The 23,365-nt window shown below is 50.9% G+C and overlaps 1 protein-coding gene across 2 annotated transcripts in view; it reads left to right on the forward strand.

The window, feature by feature from the left end:
• Rims4 (regulating synaptic membrane exocytosis 4) overlaps positions 1–23,353 on the forward strand; it is a 58,847-nt gene extending 35,494 nt beyond the window's left edge. The window contains exons 2-6 of one of the 2 annotated variants that reach the window (XM_048440987.3): positions 2,657–2,792; positions 16,247–16,359; positions 16,591–16,692; positions 17,087–17,226; positions 19,070–23,353. In XM_048440987.3, coding sequence (XP_048296944.1) covers positions 2,657–2,792; positions 16,247–16,359; positions 16,591–16,692; positions 17,087–17,226; positions 19,070–19,288 — 710 coding nt within the window. In that variant the 3' untranslated portion in view covers positions 19,289–23,353. Of the gene's footprint in view, positions 1–2,653; positions 2,793–16,246; positions 16,360–16,590; positions 16,693–17,086; positions 17,227–19,069 lie in introns of both variants that reach the window. The other variant, XM_048440986.3, reaches the window with a different exon arrangement.
• The last annotated feature ends 12 nt before the right edge of the window (positions 23,354–23,365 follow it).

The raw sequence follows: 23,365 nt of genomic DNA on the forward strand, positions 1-23,365 counted from the left end.
ACCCCTTATGAGCTCCATGAGTCACAGTCTGGTCTTCGTCGCGACTGCCTGAGCCATCCTCCTAAAGAGCCAGACTCCCTGTGTCCCGAATCCAGCTGGCACGAGGCCGAGGAGCCGGAGTGTGAGGTTGCTTGAGGCCTACAGGCTGTCACAGACATAAATTACACCCTGGCCTCCTCAGCCCTGGAGATGGAGCTGTTTGTCATGCGTGACTCTGTGTCAGTCCATGACAGTGACATGGAGGCAGGGCACAGAGTTCAGGATGGGGGATCAAATGCCTCGGGAGGGGTCTGAAACATGTCTGCAGGTGCCTGGTCGGGGGTCCGAAGCCTCAGGGAAGGGTTATTTGTCTCTGTTCATGACTGCACTTGTCTGCGTGTGTTCACGAGAGGGATGCCTCTGTTACGTGATGTTTCTGGTTCTGAATGCAGAGAGACAGGAACTCACTTTCATCGTATGTTTGTAAGACACCGGGTGACATCAGAACAATGCACATTGCTGCTTCTTCAGTGTGCTTTCTCCAGTGGGTGTGCAGGGACCTTTTAAGGATGCACACCTGGTGTACCCAGTTACCTCAGACACACATCAAACAGTGGCTAGAGACCCACAGAAACACACCCAGACACTCAGATAACACAGACAACGGCTAGCCACAGGTGGAAACACACACATATAGACATTTAGATTCCTTGCATCTTTGCGGGTCTAGTCATATGTGTCTCTCTGAGTATACAGGCATTTCTATATCGGTACACCAAGGACACATGTAGGAGACAGGAACATGTGAGCACACACTTTGGCAAACATATATGGCTTTGCTAGCTCTCTACATGGGCACCTGAGACACTCAGAGTTGAGATACCGTGATACCATTTTAGTACTGGGAAGAGGCCAGCTCAGACTAGAGGTGGCTTGGCCTACCTGGCAACAAGATGCAGACAGGATTCACACGGCTGCATCCCCCAATGGGTCAGTCAGTGAGTACCAATGAAGTCTTTGAGGTCCCCGGGCTATCTCCAGATTCGGGGGTGCTGTGGGAAAGTTCTCATTAAGAACCTACCCCATCCATAGTGAGCCATAGTCCCTGTGGGACAGACAAGCAAGGCTTTCCATGAATTACCAGGCCATGGGCTTTGAGGAAGACCTGGAGACATATTCTTGCCCCTTCTTACTGGATCTGATGACCAGTCCCTGATGTGCGCCATTGTCCTCCACACTGAAGCGGGGAGACTAGGAACCTCAGCTTTATGGACCCCTTGGAGCACCGTAGTGTATCTAGAAATCACCTGTTGGACACCCACAGTGAACACTGTTCTTGGCTCAGAGGCTCCCAGTGATGACCACACCTTTGTGGAAGCTGTCTGATAAAAAGTCAACACGTGTGACCACGCTGAGTGGTCAGCACCAGGAGGAGACAGAGAACAGGCTTTTAGGCAGAGGTACTGGCTGTAGAGGGGCTGGGTTGAAGGAGTTGGCCAGAGATCTTCAGAGAGAAAGCATTGTATCACAAGATGGATGCAAAGGAGTGTCTGATAAAGAAAGGCATGATGGGAAGGGATTCCAACCACAAAGGGCCTTTTGTTTCACCATTACCCTGCAACTCTCCCATTTTATAGATAGACAAATGGAGACGTGGGGGGGGGCGGAGGCTGAGTACTTCACGCACTCTCTCGCCAATGAGAAAGGCATTCAGAATTTGAGCCCTGCCATGTGGCTTCAAAGCCAGTGATCTTATTGGTCCTCAGGGATGGTGAATTTCTTCTCTAGAGAATAGCTGGTAATGTCTGGATACATTTTGATTGGCACGACCGGGCTGGGGCGCTGCTAGCATCTAGTGTGGAGGGCTAGAGACCCTGCTAGGGATTCCAGGGTGGACAAGACAGGACTAGCAACATGGCAGGATGTTCACAGTCAGTCACTCTGGCACTGAGAGGCTAGAAGGTTAGATTAAGCACACACAGAAAGGGATGAGATGGACAACACAATGGGAAAACCAGGAGGGTAGGTTCACATGACACAGTAAATAAAGCCAGGAGCATTTCCAGAAAGATAAAAACAATCTAATGGTTTGTTTCCAGTGGGACACAGAGGCAGAGGGTAGAGAAACAACTCCTAATGATCTCATTGTAATTGGTGCTGAGGAGCAGTGGGGAGGAAATGGATGGTATTGGTGAGAAAAATAGTTCATATATTTTTTAAAAATGTATCATTATGAATGGGATAGTAGCCAGAAAAAGAAAGAAAAGTGTAGTAGAAGTTTGATGCTATTAGGATTGCAATGTAGTTAATACTATATGAAACCTGGCCTGACCCTGCAGAGCACCCGACAGACTATGACCTCTAGTAGGTGCCTAAACCCGTATCTGTAGAGGACAAGGGGGTGATTGGAGAAGACTCCAGAAAAGTATGCTGCTGAGCCTATTCGTTAACAAAGCTCGAGAGGGTGTTACATGCTGGGTTCCTGTGAAGAACACCCTGTGCCCCAGGGAGAGCAGGTGCAGGTGAGCCAGCGGGACCAAGGGCAACGGTGGGCTGGGTTAGGGCTGAAAATTGGCTGCTGTCAGCTGCTGAAACGCTAACCAGAAAACGTCTTTCTCTGTCCCTCTTATTCCCTGTGTCTCTCCCCATCTCTCTTGGCCCCTGTGCTCAACAGCAGACAGCCGGAGGCTGAAGGGTGCCATCCAGAGGAGCACAGAGACGGGACTGGCCGTGGAGATGCCCAGCCGGACGCTGCGCCAAGCCAGCCATGAGTCCATCGAGGACAGCATGAATAGCTATGGCTCGGAGGGCAAGTGAGTGAGGGGCCTGAGCCTTCCTGCAGCCTTTCTGCTCCCAGTCTTCGCGGTGGGTGGGTGGGGGGTTAAGCAAGCCTCCCTTAGTCTTTGGGCCAGTGGGATGTTGGCTAAGCCTTTTACGCCTTCAGATGAAATCAGTAAGGTGCAAAGCCTCGGTTTTATGCTTGATCCCAACTCTACCACTTCAAAGCTGTGTGACCTTGACCAGGGCACATCCTTGAACCTCAGTTTCCTTATCTGTAAAATGAGGCAATAGCATCAACCACCTTGAGACTGTGATGGCTATTGTTAGCTGTCAATTTCATAGGATAGAGAATCACCTGGGCCTCCAGGCACGTCTCTCTAGTCATGCCTGTGAGGGTTATGTTGGTTTAATGGAGCTGGGAAGACCCACACTCAAAGGGGGCAGCACCATTCCTTGCGTGTGGGTCCTGGACTGCATGGAAAAAGGAGACAGCTAAGACTGGGCATGGTGGCACATGCCTTCAATTGCAGCGCTTGGGAGGCAGAGACAGGAGGATTTCTATGTCGAGTCCCAGGACAGCCAGGGCTATATATTGAGACCCTGTCTGAGAAACAGAAAAGCTAGCGGTGGCCCTGTGCTTCCCGGCTGTGGGCGGCCCTGAGCCGCTGCCCCAGCTTCCTGCCGTGGTGGTCCGTACCCTCTACCTCCAGCTGAAATCAGTCCCTTCTCCACTAAGCTGCTCGCATCACAGGGTTTGGTCACAGCAGCGGGAGGAAGCAGACACAGACGTTCAAGGATTAAGCATTTTTACAATCTTTGAATCTTAGATTCAACGTGACTCCATACTGGACAGACAGTCCAGGACTCAGAGGGGTTTGGGAGCTTGCCCTGGGCCACACTCATACAGGAACGCAGGAGTCCTGACCCCCAGCTGGAGGTCACTCTACACTACCACATTGCTTTATTTTTCCAACTGTCCTTTGGGGCAAAGAAGGGACCTGGGGTGTCACATTCCCTGTCGTTACACACAAGGAAACTGAGGCTTGGGAAAAAATATGGTCTGTACTGTATGTACAGCTGTCTGCTGCACATGGCTATGCAAATGAACTGAAATTAAATAGTCCTCCACGCTTCTCCATCATGCTAACTGCATTCAAGTCCTTGTGGTAGCACGTGGTTCGTGGCAGCTGAATTGGATAAGGCAAGAAACAGAACATTTTGTCTTCATGGGGGTTTCGCTGGATTGCGCTGGCTGAGTGGCTTGCTCCTCACAGCTGGGGACTGGGTACAGACTTCAGCCAGTTTGGGGTAGGGAGGGCTCAGCCTTTGCCCTTCATCTCTGGTCTGCCTCAGCTGGGACTCCTGCTGGCTAAAAGCCTTGCCCCCACCCTATCCTCACCCCTCCCATACTGAGCATTTCCGGCCTTATGAATGGCCTGGTCTTGGCAGAGTTGCTGTTCCACCCACCTCGAGGGAGACTTTCCTGTGGGAGGGAAGAGGGGTGGACAGCAGAAGGGAGAGGAGGAGAAATAGGAGGGGGGAAGGACTAGGAGAGAGAAGGAGGGCAACAGTCGGCGTTTTGTGTGACCTGAAACTCTCGGCAGGGCAGCCAAGCTTGGAGAAAATTATCTAGGAATCCTGGGAGTAGTTGCCTGCTTCCTCACCGGTGTCAGGCCAGTTCAGTCTTGTCCCTGCTATGGCACATTAGGTGTCTGTCCTTGGGTACATCTGTGATCTCTCGGCCAGAAGACATCATGTTGGCCTCAGGAGATTTGAAAACCAGACCCCGGGGGAGCAGTGTGGTGCCCAGGGTGGCAGCTGACGTATCAAAGCTGCAGTCCTACATCGTGGAAAAGAAAAGAGAGGCTCAGTCCATCACATGACTCCCACAAGGGAAACATAGTAGGAGGGTTTCGTGAGAAAGACGAGAGGCACTGCCTGCTTGTGGATAGGAAGGGGCTCTGGGTGTCGTTTGCTGAAATATGATTACAGGGTCTAGAGCGTCCAACTGCATTATAGACAGGGTCAAAATAGGTTCAGCAGTCGGGCAGCCCTGATCTATGGTTCGTGCTTCTTAGTAGCCACGCAGATTTGGGGAAAGTTGCCTCCCCCCCCCCCCCCGGACAAATGGGACAACGGGGACAGTAATAAAGGGGACTGCACAGAGAGCAGGGGGGAGGGGGAGGGGACATATGGGAAGCACCTAGAAGAATGGTCAGCATACAGCTGACAGTGATGGTGTCACTGTCATTGTTCTTTGTTAATTCAATCACTGTGAGCTGTGTGCTTTGCAGTCTGCGGCCAGTCACCTCCTAGCAGATAGCGTGAGCCCTCCCGGAGACAAATGAGTCTACAGAGCGCCAATGAGCACTGAGCAGGTATTGACTGTGGTGACCGTTAAAAGTTTGGGGAAGACCGAACCAAACCGAGGAAGGATCAAAGGGCATCTGGAAGGTACTAGTCCCAGCAGTGGGGACAGAGGATCATAGATACATGACAACTTGATATACCGTATGCCTAGTCTGAAAGGAGAAAGGTGGGGGGGGGCGTCATGTCCTTGGTGGCATCGCCAGCCTATGAAGCCACCCCAGAATTATCAACCGTTAGACATCCAGAAGGGGTTGAATCTTGTTGGAGGCCGTCCGGGTGCTGCCACTTCACCTGGCCCCTGGGTGGAAAAGGGACGGGCAGTATTCATCCGCAATCATCCCCCTCTGTTCCTTAGGGGTTTAGAAAGCTGCTCAGACCCAGCCGCCGGGCTCTGAAACAGGAAGGGGTGTGAATGTCCGCCCCTCTCCCCACCTCTTGGACTCTTGCCAGCCAGCAGATGCTCACGGGAAGCCAGGCTCACTTGAGGAGCCCACCCCCAAAGCCACTGTCCCTGGCACTGCTGGATCGGGCCACTGAGCACCCAACTACTAGACATGTAAAAGCAGAGGGGCTTCCCACGTGAGTTTCCATGCCAACACATGTGATTAGGCACCTGTAGTATGCCAGGCAGTCGAGTTGGCCATCGTGGAAATTATGCCCTCAGGGATTTCCACTGTAGGGCACTGGCCTATCATCTAGAAACCGATACAAAGGGCAGGTATGAAGATGGCGGCCAAGCTGCGAGCCCAGGGAGAGAAATGCATGCAGCTTGGCCCTCTGCCTGTGAGTATGCTGTAGGCTCTAGGTAACAAAATACCAGTGACTTATCCCTTGCTGTTCAAAGCGTGGACCGTAGTCCAACAACAACAGCATCCCCTGGGTGCCTGTTATAGAACCTTTGCCTATCCATACCATTGGATCAGAAGCCACATGACACCAAGATGCCCAACTGGTGTGTCAAGACACCCTGGCTTAACGGCCACAGCAGCCGCGTGAACGCCGCAGAGAGCATTGCGCAGACACTGCGCCAAGGGCTTTGACCTGTGTTGACTCGTCTAATCTCCGGAACAGCTGGATGCTGGTGTGCATGCTAATAGCCCCACTTACAGATGAAGAGAAGCTGGGGGTAACTCGCCCAAGGTCACAGGGCAAGGAAACAGCTGAGCTGGGACTCACGTCCGGCACCTATCCAATTACAGTCAACCCCTTCTCTCATTTAATTGTGTCTGGAGGCAGAGGACACAAAGTCCCTCCACTTCCTCCTCTGCAGGACTCGGCATGTAACATGTCATACAAGCTGTGTGTTGTCTTTTGGAGCTTGGAAAGGCCTTCCTTTTCTGGAGCCTTTTCTTCCTCATCCCAATGGGAGTTCTGTTTGTTAAGGATGGAGGGGCTAGAGTCAGAGCAGGACCATATCACTCAGGCAAAGCGTACAAGCTAGAGTCCAAGCCTGAGAAAGAGCCCCGAGGATACTAACACACGCCAACTACACGCTATACACAGACCAATCAACACCCACACCCCCACACACACATACCGAGACACTTATACCTATATCACATACACCTGCATCTCTATATACACACCTATACCATATATACACATTCCTGCACACAAATCTATACCTACACACACCTAGATAAATACACCTATATCACACACACACACACACCTATACCACATACACACACCCTACACACAAATCTATACCTACACACACCTAGATAAATACACCTATATCACACACACACACCTATACCACATACACACACCCCACACATATACCTTTACACACATCTACATACCTGTAGATACACAGACATACACACATACCTAGAAGCATATACCAATATCACATACATACACAAAACACACATATACCTACACACTTCTACATACACATACCTACATACAAACATCTATACACATACCTATGCACACACCTATACACATACATGCATACATCACACACACCACATATACATAGTCCACATACCATACTCATGCCAGACAATTCAACTTTACACACACCACACATACACTCCATATACATATGTCACCCCACCACATACCTAAACACATACAAACCTACAAACATGCCATACTTTACACACACACACACACACACACACACACACACACACACACATACCTATCCCACACCCCTGCCCCTAGGTCTAAGATGCTTCCAACCAGACCTCACTTGTGAATTCAGTGGGAAGAGGTTTACTTGGAAGGGGATTCTGAAAAATATTGTGAGAGACTGGGCAGGGGAGGTGTTCAACAGCGCCAGCTTCCTCTATGGGCAGCTCAATCCTGAGGGGGAGCCTGGCAGCTAGCAAGGAGCAGGCTACTACATGCAACCTCAGCAAGTAACTGCTACCAGCTGGGCAACTCCCTTTTTGGTCTCTTGCTCTTTCTGTAGTACCATGGTCAAGGGACTAGAGAAATTCTTGAGGGTCCAGAGAAACATGGACAAGGCATACAAGGGGTGGCCTTAAAAGTGGCAGATAGATCAGTTGAACCTATCACATTGAGTGCACAGGACCCCCAACCTCCCAGCCACCCAACCCAAAACTTCCTCTCCCTTATTCCTTACCTAACCTGTAGTGATGTGCACATTTTAATGATCTCTTGGATCATGCATTCCTCCCATGCCCATTTGAGAGGACCCTTGCTGAGGTGCCCATTGCTCTTGCCTCAATACCTGCAAGTCTTATTTTGGTCCAGACTCCATAGTCTGCCATCCTGCTCTTACTGCTGCTGACCTTGCCCAGCCTTTCTAAGTCTGCCTCCCCGAACCTTCTGCTCACCACTGATTGCCTCATGTCTCAGCATCCATGGCTCCTCAACCCGCACTCCTGTCCCTACCCCCTCTTCACCCTCTGACTCGCTCCTCCAGATCTCAGGGAGGAGCTAGCACGTTGCTTCAGCTCATGTGCCAGTTGAACTGTAGTGACCCCCAGCAACACTGTGTTGAGGAGGATTATGGAGCCAAATTCAGGCCTGGTCAGGGTGCTGAAGTTGATTAGCAATGTCTGCTCTGGGCATGGGAGGGAGGGATGGATGGCTTGTAAGTCTGCCATTTCTCTGGCTGGATCAGCAGCTTACACACCCTTGGCTTTTCCAACCATAGCACTCTCCACTGTCTGTCCCACGAGACACTAAATTCAGTGTCTTCCTAGCTGACCCACTGTCCCTGTCCTCAAATTTTGAAGACTAGAGGTGATAGAAGCAGGTACATATCCCACTCCTTTCTGTCCTTTCTGTCCCCTTCACCTCCCAAAAGCCAGGGACTCAGCATTCTCTCTTTTAACTCCCAGACCTGGCTTCCAGCACCCAGCTGCCTCTTCCGTCCGTCTGTTGTTCTGAGGTGTCTGGGTCACTCTGCCCACAGCCTAGGAAAGTAGCTTGTGAGCTTATGGCAGGGTCATCGCAACCCAGGCTCGGGGTTGTGTGATCACCAAAGGCCCAGGAGTTCAACAGATACCCTCCCGCCTGCTCCCCCACCTGTCCTGCTTAGCAGAGTCGACCTGACTAGTGGGGGGTGTGACCCTGGGCTAGGAGAAAGCAGTTAAGTTTTTTTCTTGTTTTGTAAGCACTAGGCTTTGCTGAGCACTTGACCATGTCAGACTCTGCCCCAGGAATCTAGCTCATTTAATACTCAGAGTTACTTCTTTCTGTTTTACTAGAAAGAAAATAAGGCCTGGAAAGGTGAACCCCAGGCCTGCCTGATCCCAGAGCTTGAACTGCAAATGCACAGGCTCTGCTCTGGGGACATGAAGACAGTTCTATTAGCCTTCCCTGTCTGGGGCCTCCACATCCATGGATTCAGACAATCAGCAAGAAAATATCTGGATGGAATATTGCCTGTGTTAAATACGTATAGCATGCATACATTTCTTCTTGTCATTTCCTCCTAAACCAGATAGTAAAATCAGATATTTGCATAGAATTTGCGTAGTGTTAGGCATTAGTAATCTAGGCATGCAGGAGACTGCTCACAGCTAATATGCAAATACATCGTCTTCTTTAAAGGAGTTGAGCATTCATGAGGTTTGATATCCAGGAGAAATCTGGGAATCAGTACCGTGGGCATAATAGGGGTCAATCATGTCTTCTAAGGATTAAGAAGTTGGATTCTGGAGCCAGACAACTGGGGTTCAAATCTCAGATGAGCCTCCTTTTAGCCCAGTCGTCCTGGTTGGATTCCTGTTGCTCTGTACCTTGCTTTACCCTTCTCTAGAATAGACATTGGTGGTAAGTTTCATCAAGTTTTATAAAGGTGTTGAAGTAAATGGGTTAACACGAGTCAGTTGATATTATCAGGCTTGGCTCGTGACAGGTTGTTGAGAAAAGAAAAGCAAATCCCTGGCTCCATGCAGAAGCCCCCACCCACTCTCAGGGAGCGGGCAGGAAAACTTTGACTCCTTGAGAGTTGCGGTCTAGATCATGTGACCCAGTGTCTCTTAGCCTCCGGTCAATTCTGTGACTGTGCTTGTTTTGAAAACTAGAATTTGTCACCGTGCAACTGAAGTATTGAGGAGCAATCTGAGCTTCACCCCGGCTCTGCATTTGCTCAGTCAGGCAGGGTTCGGCTATCAGCAAAGGGAGGAGAATGAGGACGGCTGCTCTCACCTAGGAATTCACTGTCTCCAAACACCGAGGCACCTCCAGTTTACCAGGATATGCTGTGGTGCATTGCTCCCACCTGGCTTCAGCCAGCCCTCTCTATGGCTTCACAACAGATCACAGAGGGCAGCCCTTTCCACGCTGCCAGCCATCTTCAGCTCGGCAAGGTGCAGCCCCGAATTTATTGAAATACTTAAGCCCTTCTCAACCATTTAATGTGTATTAAACTCTATACCGTATTTACCAGGCTCCCGCCCCCGCCCCCGCCCCTGACACACACCACACACACACACCTTTTTATGTGACACTGACCCATTTTCTTCATAACCTGTGATCTTCACTGCAGGATTTTTTTTCACTCCTCAGTCATTTCTGGGATGCACATTTTGCCTTACAGCGGAACTGTTGTAGTGTAAGTGAGCTAAATCTGTGGGGAGGTGACTGGACGGATGGACATGCGTGGAGCAGGCAGCGGGCAGTGAATAAATGGGCAAGAGAATGGGCTTCCAGAACTTTTCAGAACCACAGCCTGTAATCACCACGAGGGCTATTCAGCCTTTTAATTTCTGATGCCATTAAGTCGGGTGATCCAACTGGAAAAGAGAATAGAGTCGGACCTGTAAATTACCCAATTACTTCTTTAACCACCAAGAACACAGGGTCCAAGCTAAGCTCAGAGGTTAATAGTCAAAGACAAATGGATTGCGCTCCAGAAACAAAACTAATAGGATTTGAGTTGCAGGAAATCTCATTTCACCATTAAAACAAAATAAAAGGCCAGTGAACAGTGGGTAAAATTGTGTTTCAAGGCTCTGCCTCTGCCTGTGTTGCGCTGGCGCGGGAGGAACTGGCTCCTGAAGGTCCTTCCGTCATGCCCATGGCCTGTGCTTGGTCCCAGGCATCCAGATACTGCTGTGCCGGAACGGGAAGGACCAGACTGTGCCAAGCTGGGCAGTAGGGATGGGCAGCCGTGATGTCTTGCTGTGACTGGTTCAGGAGCAGCTCTGGGTGGACCTGCAATATCCTACCCAAGCTCCCCAGCAATTCAGCTAGACAAGAACTCTTCATTCTCACTTGATAAATGAGGAAACGGTAGCCCAGAGAGGCTGGAAAGATAGCTCGGAGGGTAAAGTCACTTGTTGCCAAGTCTGACAGCCTGAGTTCAATTCCAGGGCTCACCGTGCAAGTTGTTCACTGACTTATGTACCCTCTGGTGCCGTATGTGAATGCACACTCGCGTGTGTATGTGCACGTGCACACACACACAAATGAATGCAATTAAAAATGTAAAAAAGCTTCACCCGTGTCGCCCAGCACTGAAATATAAGGTGTATACCATGCCACAAATCTTAATCGTTATCCTTTATTCCGCCAGTTCGGGAGTTTGGCCGGGAGCATTTACTGAGCTCCTGTTACATACAAGGACTATTCTATGTCATAGCATGTGCGAAACACATTCCAGTCAGCAAGCTCTCTCAAGTCTCTTTGCTAGCAGATCTGTGTAGAGCCTGGAAACATGTACAACTGACGTGGCACAGGCACACTGGGCACCTAGCAGAGTGATCTTGTTAACGGATTAAGATCCCCAACTGAAGCGCAGTGACAGTGGTGACCTGCTGGGAGTCTCTCGACAAGCAGGTGGCCAGAGAGGCATACATAGAACCACATCTGATATATTAGACTACTTTTTTTTCACACCTCCAGGGGAAAATCCCAAGGTGGAGTTGATCCTCTGGCCAGCAGGGGCAAGGCGCACTGTGCCTCTCTCTCCATGGATGCTGTTTTTGCTAGCTCAGGGTAGCAGCTTGGTGCCTTGGCAGCCAGTGAGGCACCCTGGGATGGGAAATCAGGCAGCCGCCCAGATATTAGAAACAATTACCGCTAATTACCAGGCCTGCCAATTCCCCATTGTCTGCTTGCACTCCACCAGGAATCAAGGAGCAGGCGATGAGGATGTTGGAGGAAACTTTCAATTTTGGTTTGCAGAATGCCTGGTGCCACTTGGGGGCTGGGCTCCTTCCTGCCTTGAAACTCACAAGGCCCCACTCACTACCTCTCCATTTCTCTTGGTTTTAGAGCCCACATTCTCTTTAACAGAATAGATCTTGGATCCTCCCGGGTGCTGGGAAGGCAGGATGGAGGAACCTAGGACCATAGAACAAAACCCGCATCTCAACTGTGAGTCTAGTGTCAGTTTCAGTGAACGTAACTCGGGGTCTCTGGTTTTATCAAAGTAGTAAGTACACACTTTAATCTCCAAACATTTAAGTGAGTGTTTATTTTGTATTTTCTATATAAAAATATACTGCTGCCAAATGAAAATAATAGCCACAGGGATTTACCTGTGTGTCTCCAATGCCTTTCTTTCTGAAGCCGACTTAGGTGGAATAGGAGGCCACCCCAGAAAGCAACACTGGGAAGGAGAAGAAATCTGACAGAAAGGGAGAGGCTTATATAGGGCAGAGGTCATACCTGTGATCCCCTTCCCCAACAGGCAGCCAAAGCTGGAGGAGGCTGTGGAAGATGTGAGATCAAGTTATCCGTCCATCAGCCCACCTGCAGGCTGTTCACAGTTATCATCAGTTGGATGTTGTTTCTGGGGTGAGGTGGGAGGGGTTAACCCTTAAGGGCTTCCCCTCTGCCCTGCATATAAGCAGCAAGCATTGTTACAGTCAGAAGAGAGGCCCTCAGACTGTGTGGCCCAGGTGAGAGTACAGAGGTGCACGCTGGGAGAACGTGGTGAGCCAGGCACTACCTGCCTAACTTGTGTAGTTACTACTCCCTCCAGCTGATCTATAAAATGGGTCCACAAATAGTATGAACCAACGGATTTTAAGGGAGCCAAATAAATTAATATGGGTAGCGAATGCCCTTAGGCTTTTGGTGGCCCACAGCAAGGATTGTTCATTTCCTGTTACAGACCTCAAAGTCAAGGCCCCATTCTTCTGGTTTGTTGAAGCTTACTTCAGGATTGTCCAGAAGGTTATATCTATGTCCTTGACTTAGAGTTCGTTTAGAGAGAATCCATGTTAACTCCAAAACAGGCCTGGGGCAACAACCGGAGTATGTCTGCCCTTGGTATCCATGAGTTGTTTCTATGGATTGAACCAACTTCGACTCAAAAATATTTGAAAAAAAAAATTCTCCAGAGCGTTTCCAAAGCAAAATATGAACTTGCCACACACCTATCACTAGAACGAAGACACACCGACTGAACGGGGCACACGTGCACCTTGCCGCAGCATCCGCCGTTTCTCGGGCCCTCCATTCCTGTGGTCCTACTGTGTGAGCATCGTCCACCTTGTTCACGTTGTCTGTTAGCGGTCACGTTGGTACTGCACATGTATGAAGTTTCCATGTCAATTTTCCTAAACAACACAGCATGACAACTATTTACATCATCATGTGCAGTGGCATTGTGGGAAGTGTCGTATGTAATCTGCCCATGACTTAAAGTAGATGAGGGGGCCTGGAGAGATGGCTCAGCGGTTAAGAGCGCTGCCTGCTCTTTCAGAGGACCTGGGTTCAATTCCAAGTTGGCCTACAGGGCAGCTCTCCCCTGTCTGTAGCTGCAACTCTGGGAATTCCGACACCTTCACACAGACACACAGGCAGGCAAGACCACCAATGTACATGAAACAAAATAAGATTAAATTTTTTAAAATCTTTAAAAAGTAAAGTGCATGAGGGGACATACATAGGTCTATGCAAACACTGTCAATGCATTCATCTTATAGGAAGGGCCTGGGCATGTTTTTGCTTGGGGTCTCTAAGGGTCCTGGGACTGGAATCAATCTGTCGGGACAACTGGTTTAATAAGATGGAGAAAGCACAGACATTGAACACATTGTTTAGTTTACGGCAAGCATCCCACGTGCTCTAATGCTCTCTTCCTTTCCGTAGCATCTGTCACCCTCTTTCCTGGTATATAATTGATACTATTTTTAGATATGTTTATTTACTTACGTGTATTCATGTTTTGTCTGGACAAATGTATGTGTACCGTATATGTGTCTGGTGCCCACAGATGTCAGAGGAGGGCATCAGATCCCCAGGAACTAGAGTTACAGACAGTTGTGAGCCGCAGTGTGGTTGCTGGGAATAGAACCTGAGTCCTTGCAGGAGCTACCAGCCCTCTTAACCACTGAGCTATCTCTCCAGCCCACTGATAGTATTTCTTGTTCCATGCCTCTGAGGATAGAAATCACTGCCTGCCTTGTTCCCTGGTGGGGTCTATGTTCAGAGCAGTGCCAGGGATGTGCTAAGAGCATATGGTGGATGAATGAATCATGTAGATGCCGGCTGAAGTGCCTGTCTCTTTGCAGGGTTATCGGGGCTGGGTAGTGTTAGTAGTGTCGGCTGTTGTCACTGTGCCGCTGGGACCGTGGAGGAAGGATGTGCGGTCCTTAGGCATCATCCATCATTGCAGTGTCTTCCGGCTCATGGCCGCTGTTGCCTGCCCCCTTGTCATCAGCCACATCCCCTCAGCCACGTTCCCTCACCAGCCCACCAGCCTCCAGGGAGCTTTTTATCAAGAATATGCGCAACTTTGTATCTGGGATGTGGAGGAACACTGTGGCCTCAGAGACTCTCTCAGGGTTACTTGAGAAGATGCCCAGGCTTCCATTTCTATAGGACATGGTGCCCTTTCTTGGCTCCACCTTCTAAGAATGGTGATACAAGCCTGCTGCTTTCAGATCCCCACAGGCTGTCTAAGTTTTCTGTGGTCCTTCAGCATCACCAGCTCACCTGGGGACCAGAGGTCTCAGCTCACTCTATCCTCGCCAGACTCCCTCTGCTCTCCAGGCTGGGGCCTTTGTATGGCTTTTTGCTTGTTTTCTGGGTGGGACTATCCCGTTTTTGTTCCCGTCTTTCTATGTCTGTTTCTTCGATTTGCAATTTAAAAGTCATGAAGCTGAGCCTCAGCCTGTGCACCCTCCTGGGCTACCCCTCTCCTAAAGCACCCCTCTGACGCCCTGCTGCTGCTGGATGGGGAACCCAACGGGCAGCAGGGAATCATGGGAACGGATGTGGAGTTCTGTGCCTGCTGTGGCTCTGCCCGTTACTACACAGGAAGGGGACAGATTGGCTGAGCAGCTTACCTGGCACGGTGGAGAGTAGACCTGTGCAGCCCCGACCCGGGAGCTAGCAGAGTCTGCAGGCTTTGTGAGGCCTAGGCCAGTCACTGGTCTAGCCCTCTGGGGCACTCCTTTTAACTACTGGAGTTGTTGAGTGACCTGGCTCAGCTCAGGCATCTGACCCTGGATCTATCAGCTCTGACCAAGAATTAGGGTTACCCTTTTTTTGCTGGGAAAATGTGCTTCTCGTCTGAATAATAGTGGAAAAGATGGATGTGTGGGTATTCTGTTTGTTTGTGAAAATATGGGCCTCCTATGGTCATGGTGAGGACAGGATGAGAAATGGTTTGCAGATCCTTGTTCCTGTAGGTGGAGATCTGTCAGAGTCCCTCACTTCTTCTCCCTCAGTACCGCCAGAGACCCTGGAGAGGAGAAGGGAGGGAAGCGAGCTAAAACTGGTTTAACTGAAGTAATAATAGTAACTGTTACTGACTTATGTATTCAGAAGGAGGTAACTGCATCAGGCAAAGCTTGATCCAGAAGCCCACACAATACTTCCAGTCTGATAATGGCTGCATCCCTGGGCTTCCATACCAAACACTCCAGTTCCATGTCCCAGGCCCATGTCTGATGTAATAGGGGGCTTCACACTCCCACAGTTCCCAAAATCTTCCATGTCGGATATTCACTGACTGAACTGAGCCATATGTCTGTCCTGGAACCTGGCCCCGGCCAAGGAGAAAGGGAGTGCCCTGAGAGCTGGTCCTCCCTGCCACAATCGCATGCCTTCCATGGAGAAATGCAGTCCCCAAAGGAAACTGGAGGCTCTATTACTAAAGAAGGAAAGTGGGTTTCAGGAAGCCAAACAGCAGCAGCAGCGCCTATCTGGTCCAAGGCTGATGTGCAGGGCAGTGATCATCTGGCCTTGAGTGAGCCTCTCATTGAGCTGCTGATCCTGGTCTAGCAGCTGCAGAGGCATCACATGTGATGTAATTCTAACCAGCTCCAGATGTAGCTGATGCTGCTGATCTCTGGACCACTCTGGGAATATCAAGGCATTAAGTCTTTTGTGCCAGCACCTGCCAAAACCATCTCCCATGATCCCTCTAGCCACCCTGGCCGGTTAAGTCAGCATCTGTGGTACAGGTCAGTGGTGGGTATGGAGGAAGATCACCATGGTGGCTGGGCAGTGATGGCATACACCGTTAATCCCAGGACTTGGGAGACAAATGCAGGCAGATCTTTTGAGTTTGAGGCTAGCCTGGTCTACAGAATAGGTTCCAGGTTGCCAGGGCTATACAGAAAAATCCTGCCTCAAAACAAAACAAAACAAAATGGTGACCATGAGATGAGGAACACTTTGGATCTGCGCATCAATCCTAACGTACATCTTTTTCTTCTGCCAGTCTTAACTATGGAGGTGTTTGCCTGGCTTCAGATGCCCAGTTCAGTGACTTCCTAGGGAGCATGGGGCCAGCACAGTTTGTGGGCCGCCAGACCCTGGCTACCACACCCATGGGTGAGTGTTCGAAGCCCTGTGCCCCTCCCTCCTTGCCCTTGCCTGATGGCTTCATTCTCTGAGCACCTGGTTTGGAACCTAGGCCACATAGTCCAGCCCTCCACGGTGCCTAACTCTGAAGTGTCCAAGCTGTCATTATGGGACTTAGTCTGCTGTTTGGGTTGGGAGTGGGTGTAGACAGCAAGACCCTACTGGAACTTCTGAGCCCCTTTCTAGTGTCATCTCTTGTAGGGGATGTGGAGATTGGCTTACAAGAGCGGAATGGCCAGCTGGAGGTGGACATCATCCAGGCTCGGGGACTGACTGCCAAGCCAGGTTCCAAGACACTGCCAGGTATGAGGACATCTGAGAGATATATCTGGTGTGGTCTGAACTTCTGGGAGAGGGAGACATCTTTCTTGTTTATCATTATACCCTCATACCTAGTATATACTAACATACCTAGTATACTTGGCACCCAGAGGGATCAGAAAGCATTTATGGAGAGGTTGGTAAATGAATGTGTGAGGATAGCATGGTGGGCAGTCGTGGACTGAGGAAAGGGGAGGCAATGAAGGAAAGCAGGGCCTCCCAGACATGACCTCACCCATTTGTCCTGTGGCCCTTTCCCATACTCCTGGGGGTTCTCCGGTTCCCAGAAGTAGGTGGTTGACCCCTCTCTGTTGCACCTGTTACCCACGATTTAAGAGAGCAGCCTAGAACCCTGTCTTTTGCCCTCTGTCCCCAGCTGCCTATATCAAGGCCTATCTGCTGGAGAATGGTGTCTGCATTGCCAAGAAGAAGACCAAAGTGGCCCGCAAGTCACTGGACCCACTGTATAACCAGGTGCTGCTGTTTCCTGAGAGTCCCCAGGGCAAAGTCCTGCAGGTAAGGGAGTCGTGTGTGTGTGTGTGTGTGTGTGTGTGTGTGTGTGTGTGTGTGTACGCATGTGTGGTGTTAACTGGGGACAGGATCTCTCAAGGACCTTACCCAGGGGAATTGAAGCACAGCTTCCTGTGTCCCTATGAATTTAGTTCCTCATAAATCTTGACTGTTTTATCTCTGGAATACATGGAGAAGGAATGAACTCTGACCTCCTTATGGATGGCATTTCATGACCATTGCATACATGCATGCACACATTTGTGCACAATCACACACAAACTAACAACAAAGATATATGTATACGATGTATCTGTATATGTATGTATAGGCCGGAGAGTTGTCTCTGTAGTTAAGAGTGATTACTGGCCCCTATAGGCAGCAGTACACACATGTGTGCACACGCACACACCCATTCATCTGCACATATACCACACATAAAATAAAATCCAATTTTCTAAAAAGATTAAAAAAAACAAAATCCAAGCAGACAAGAAGTAACAGTTCTGTCTGACTAAGGACTGTCCTTTAAGCCTGTTCTCAACCTTCCTAAATACTTAAGTTCCTAAAAACCCTTAAATACAGTTCCTCGTATTGTGGTGACCCCCAAAGATAACATTATTTCGTTGCTACTTCATAACTGTAATTTTGAGAGGCTGGCAAGATGGCTCAGAGGATAAGAGCACTGCCTGTACTTCCAGAGGTCCTGGGTTCCATTCCCAGCAACTACATGGTGGCTCACAACCATCCATAATGAGATCTGGTGCCCTCTTCTGGGGTGTAGGTATGCATGCAGGCAGAACACTATACATAATAAATAAAGACTTATTTTAAAAAAACTGTAATTTTGCTACTGTTATGAATCATAATGTAAACAGCTGATATACAGGAAATCTGATATGTAACCCTTGTGAAAAGGCCGTTCAACTTGCAAGGGGGTCATGGACTCACAGGTTGAGAACCACTGCTGTAGGCTTTGTTGAGCTGGACTGAGCTAACCCACCTTTGTTGAGGGGCAGGACGGCAGATGAGGGACCTGCAGCCACAGACCCAGATCCACAGACCAGCTCCAAGAGGGTGCTGACCAAGAGACCAGTAAGGTGCTACAGAGAAAGATTGGACCAAGAAAGGAAGCTAGCAGTGACTGCGGCGTCCACACTTTGTGAACATGCTTTATGTGGGGTTCTGAGGCTCCCTGTGGGGAAAGCAAGGGATGGCATCATATTGCAGATTCAGGGCCATCCTTCAAGGCCTTACTTAGCTCGAAGCCATGTGGAGGATGGAGCAGATAGCGTGAGCAAGAGGAAGGAAGCCAAGGTATAGGGTGCTGTGTAATAGGAACACTAGAGCCAGAAAAACGTGGTCAGATGAGTGGCTTTTATTATTTCTTATTTCTTTGAACCTGGGGGTGCACATGGCACAGCATATATGTGGAGGCCAAATGATAACTTGCGAAAGTTCATTCTCCCCTCCTGCTCTGTGGGCTGTGTGGACTCTGGCGGGCATTGGACTTAGGGCATCAAGCTTGGCAACAGCATCTCTACCTGCTGAGCTTTCTTGCTGGGCTCCCTTGCATGACTTTTAAAGGAGTGAACTCTACAGAGCTTAGCTGCATTGGCCTGAGGGATCCTAGATTCTGGCTCAGAGCCTATGAATGACTGTGACAGGCATTTTTTTTTTTAAATGTCATTGTTTGGGTGTTATGCCTGTATATGTGTCTGTGTATCGCTTGTGGTCCTGGTGCCTGTGTGGTGCTGGGAATCAAACCCAGGGCCTTGTGCAGGCTGGGCAAACTGCCGAGCTCTCAATTGCAAAAAGGAATCAGCTGCGTGGTTTTTTTGTCCTACAGGTGATTGTGTGGGGCAACTACGGGCGGATGGAGCGGAAGCAGTTCATGGGCGTGGCTCGAGTGCTGCTGGAGGAGCTGGACTTGACCACCCTGGCCGTGGGCTGGTACAAGCTCTTCCCCACCTCCTCCATGGTGGACCCAGCCACAGGTCCTCTGCTCCGGCAGGCATCCCAGCTGTCCCTTGAGAGCACCGTGGGGCCCTGTGGCGAGCGATCTTAAGGCCAGGGTTGGGGAGGGGCTCCCCGAGATGGCCTGGAGACCACCCAGCCCTGACCTGGGACCCCAGGCCCAGGGGCACATTGGACATTGGAGGATGGGGTTCTTCCCCACAGTGGGGAAGCAGAATGGGGAGACCTGCCCCCCTTGGGCCCCTCCTCGCTCCTTCACCTCCTACCCCTGAGACCTTCCCTCTCCCAGTGGGTTGGCTACACTTTTGACTTGGCCGGTTTTGACCTGGTGGATGCGGCTAGAGTCAGAGAAAGACTGAGGTGATGGAGCAAGCGACTCTCCTGCCCCACCCCACCCCACCTGTCACCCCCTTTGCCTCCTTGGAAGCTCGCTGCCCAGAGCCAAGTCCAGATCCAAGCCGGCCATCTCCATGGTGCCAATTACCAGCAAGTGTCTTTCCTGCGGCACCGGGTTCAGGCAGCTACTCTTGCCCCAGCGCTGACGGGGCAGTTTGCAAGGATCCGGAGCCAGCTCCCGGGGGCCCAGAGCTCCCCACTTGAAGGGGAGTGTGGGTCTCCCTCTGCCTGCCCGTGGAAGGAGCTTTGCCGCAGCCTGTCTGAGTCCATCCATCCATCCCCTCCTGCCTGGCCCTCTGCTGTAAGCTCTAGGAATTGGGGGCCAGCAGAGATTAAAGGAAAGGAGGAGATGCCTGAGGCCTGGCACGGATCCCCAGGGGTCCTTGCTCCATGGGACTGCATCAAGCTGGTCTGGAGCTCTTGGTGGACTGGAAGGAACATTGTCATCTGTGATATGGTGGAGGACTGTGGGGACCCGAGTTTCCGGAACCTTGCACACAGGGTTCTTTTGTGTGTAGGGGTAGTGGGAGACGAGCTTTGAAGAAAGCTGGGATTAAGCCTAGTGGTACCAAGGAAAGGGTTTCCCAAACAGGAGAACCCCTCCTTGTTGGATGAGATCAAAGGCCATCTTGTTATCCCTCTGCCTCTGGTCTACGGTCTTGGGGAGGCATTAGAGCCCCTCCCATTTTAGTCTTTTTAAATAAATCATCCTGTACGAAGGGCAGAAGCCACTGCCCCGGCCTCATCACCATGGCTCAAGGAGGTACAGGAAGAGGGATGCAGAGCTATGAGTGTGAGAATTAGAGGCTCCGATGAGGCCTGGGTAGCTGCCTCTCCTGTAGCCCTCCCTAGGGCCTGCAGGAGCCCTTTTGCATGCGAGGGAGGACACAGTCTGGCCCCTATAGAAGCACATTTCTATCACTGTCCCGGGAGCCGCCCAGCAGCCTGCCAACTCCTCTTCACCTAGTCCCTGCTGTGTAGGGTGTAGTCCAGGTTAGCTGGGTAGTTAGTGTTCACGCCTGAGCCCTGTTCTTAGCTCAGATGTCGTCTTTTCTTCAAGCCCCAGGCTGGGGTTAAAGGGGGGCCCCAGTACATTCCAGAAGATTGCAGCCTCCTTCTCTAGCCTGGGCTGGAGGGGTTGCCTGGCTCCCCAAAGGCCAGCCCTTCCACCTTCTCCTCCCCGTCTTCCTCTCTCCTCCTTATAGGGTAGTAGCCCTGACAGTCCATTGTATTCAGCATTCTGGGGAAATACCCTCAGCATTGATCTCCTTTCAGATTCACTCCTGAGGATCCTGGGCCTTGTAGAAGGGCCTGGACTCCACGAGAGTGTGTCATTTTCCACTGAGGATGCCAGGGCTCTGTTGAACGGCCTGTTGTTCCTGGTTCTTCTACCAGGGAACTCCTTCTACTTGGAAGTTCTCCCCATTCCCAAGCTGGTTTAGCTCTGAGTGCCCTGTAGGGCTCTGGTCCAGTTCTGTCACCTCCACGTGGAGCTGTAGACACTGCACAAGGAAGGGCTGTTCACAGGCCCCTCTTCTCCAGTTGGTCTTCAGAGTGTCCTTGAGTCTGTGGAGGGAGGGGCAGGCCCTCAGAACAAGGGAGCAGGGCTCTGGGGGGACTCGCACCTGAGGCCCACAGTTAGCCATCATCCCACTTTTATTTTTTAACCAGTGTGATATCTCTGCAGTTAGGTTATTACTCACTGTCTGGAATATTTTGAGCCAGGAGAGCGGCTTCTCTACCCAGACCCAGCCATCGTTGCTGTGGTTGTTCAGGGTGGGACAGAACCTGGCTGTCACAACCAGAGGAGGGGCTCAGCTCTTAGTTGTCTGAGAGAGAGAGAGAGAGAGAGAGAGAGAGAGAGAGAGAGAGAGAGAGAACACGCAGGAGCACTGGCTCCAAAGCAATAACACCACCACCCTGGGGTGGTCAGTGAGGCCCCTCAGTGATTTTCTTGTTTGTTCTGTGAAATCTCACTCACCTCCTGGAGGGGTGTAGTGGGGGCTGGAGCCCCATTTCTTTGTATCATTGTAAGCGTGTGCCCCACTTTCAAGGGGCTGTGACCACTGGGTGTGGGAACCATACCTGTCCTCACCAAGGACTTGTGGAAGGGGGGTGGTTTTCATCATTAGCTCTGGGGATTATCGAGCCCAGCTTGTCCCTACTGCTGTCTGATCCTCTGTCAACTCAAACTCTGCCATCTGGAGAGGAGTAAGAGGGCGGAACTGGGGGCCTTTCTGGTGCTGGTCTCTAGGGGTGTTTCTTTTGTCTCTGGACAGAGGCTGTATTTAGGACTGCCATGGAAAGGGCCGTCTTCATTTTCATTTCCCAGAATGCCTCTGCATTCGGAAAGGAAGGGCCTGTGAATCTTTAGTCCATTTGCATTTTGCAGGGGAAAAAAAGGATACCAAAGCCCTGCTGGAGGAGAGCCATCCTGGGGTCATTAGTATTCCCAGTGACACTTCTACCTAGATCTCCTCTCACGTCTCGTGCAGAGCTGGAGCCAGGGCAGGATGAAGAGGGAGGGCTCATCCTTTCTATTCCTTTTCTTTGGAGCCTCCTAGTGGCTCCAGATTATGGCATGACTGGCTGTAACCAATCTGAGAGGTCAGGAAACCCAGGCCCCAGCAGGAAGTCATTTGGTTAAGGCCCCTCAGCATTATGCCTGGGAGGACAGAGCTGGGAGCCACAGCCAGGAGACCAGAGCTCGGGGGCAGGTCTGCCACCATCCCCGTTGCCAGCTTCTAAGCACAGGTGGCACTGCCCTGCTTGATTCTCTCTTCTGGGCTAGTGCCTTTCCTAGGCTTGAATTGGGAGAAGAGGGGGTGCCAGGGTGGCCTTTTGTTCTAGGTCATAACCTCTCCAGGTCCAGCTGAGAAGTGGAAAGCACAAGCTCCCTCCTGGGTTTGTAGAGTGGGAGCTCCAGGAAGTCCCCCCTCACCTCCAGGAGGGAGAGCACCACCCCCTATAGCGCTTCCCAGTGTGTCCCCCAGTGATTTTACTAGGAGCCCCAAAGAGCGAGTGAAAGGCGGCTCATGTCAGGAGGGAGAGGTGGAGGTCCTGAGAAACGCTTGCCACCAAAGCGCCGGCTTTGGCAGTGGTTGAGCAGCGCGCCAGCTCCTTCTCCGGCAGCCCACAGCACAGGTGTGCAAGCACACAGCTGAAGTAGTTAACTTTTTACAAGCAATTCACCACTGGGCTCCTTAAGGCAGGCGATTCTGGAGCACTTTGAGGTTCAGAAGCAGCACAGCGCCCCACGCTCTCCCAAAGCAGAGCTGTTGCACCAGGCAAGGTCACCTGCATTTATTTATTGAGCAACAGCGCTACACCAGACCCAGAGCCTTGGACCCCCTTCCTGTCCTTTGCAATGGCTCTCTTGGCACCCCCAAGAGGGCCTGTGTCTGCGGAACAGGACCTTGGTGGAGGAAGAGTTCCCACAGCTTACCTGGCAAGCCCAAGGGTTTTTCATCTCAGTAAGAGAGCCTGTGTGGGCTGGGTGGAGGCCGGAAGCAGACATAGGTGTTACCTCTGAGCCCTTTGTATCCTCCTGCAAGGTGGCAGGAAGGTGGGACCCCAGAGTCCTTGGACTGGGAGCCTCCATCCATCTACCCACCTTCCCGTGTCCTCTTGGGGAGCAGGAATAGCCTGGTCCTTCAGGGAGGGAGGGTTTTGGGGGTCTCTGAGTTGGAGTGGGTCACATTGCATTGTGTTCATGACCACATAGCTCATGCTGGAAATGAAAGTTTTTGGCTTTTCTACACTGGTTTTGCTC

The sequence above is a fragment of the Myodes glareolus genome, chromosome 10 (assembly GCF_982192425.1).
Source record: "Myodes glareolus chromosome 10, mMyoGla1.1, whole genome shotgun sequence".
NCBI classification, from domain to species: Eukaryota; Metazoa; Chordata; class Mammalia; order Rodentia; family Cricetidae; genus Myodes; species Myodes glareolus.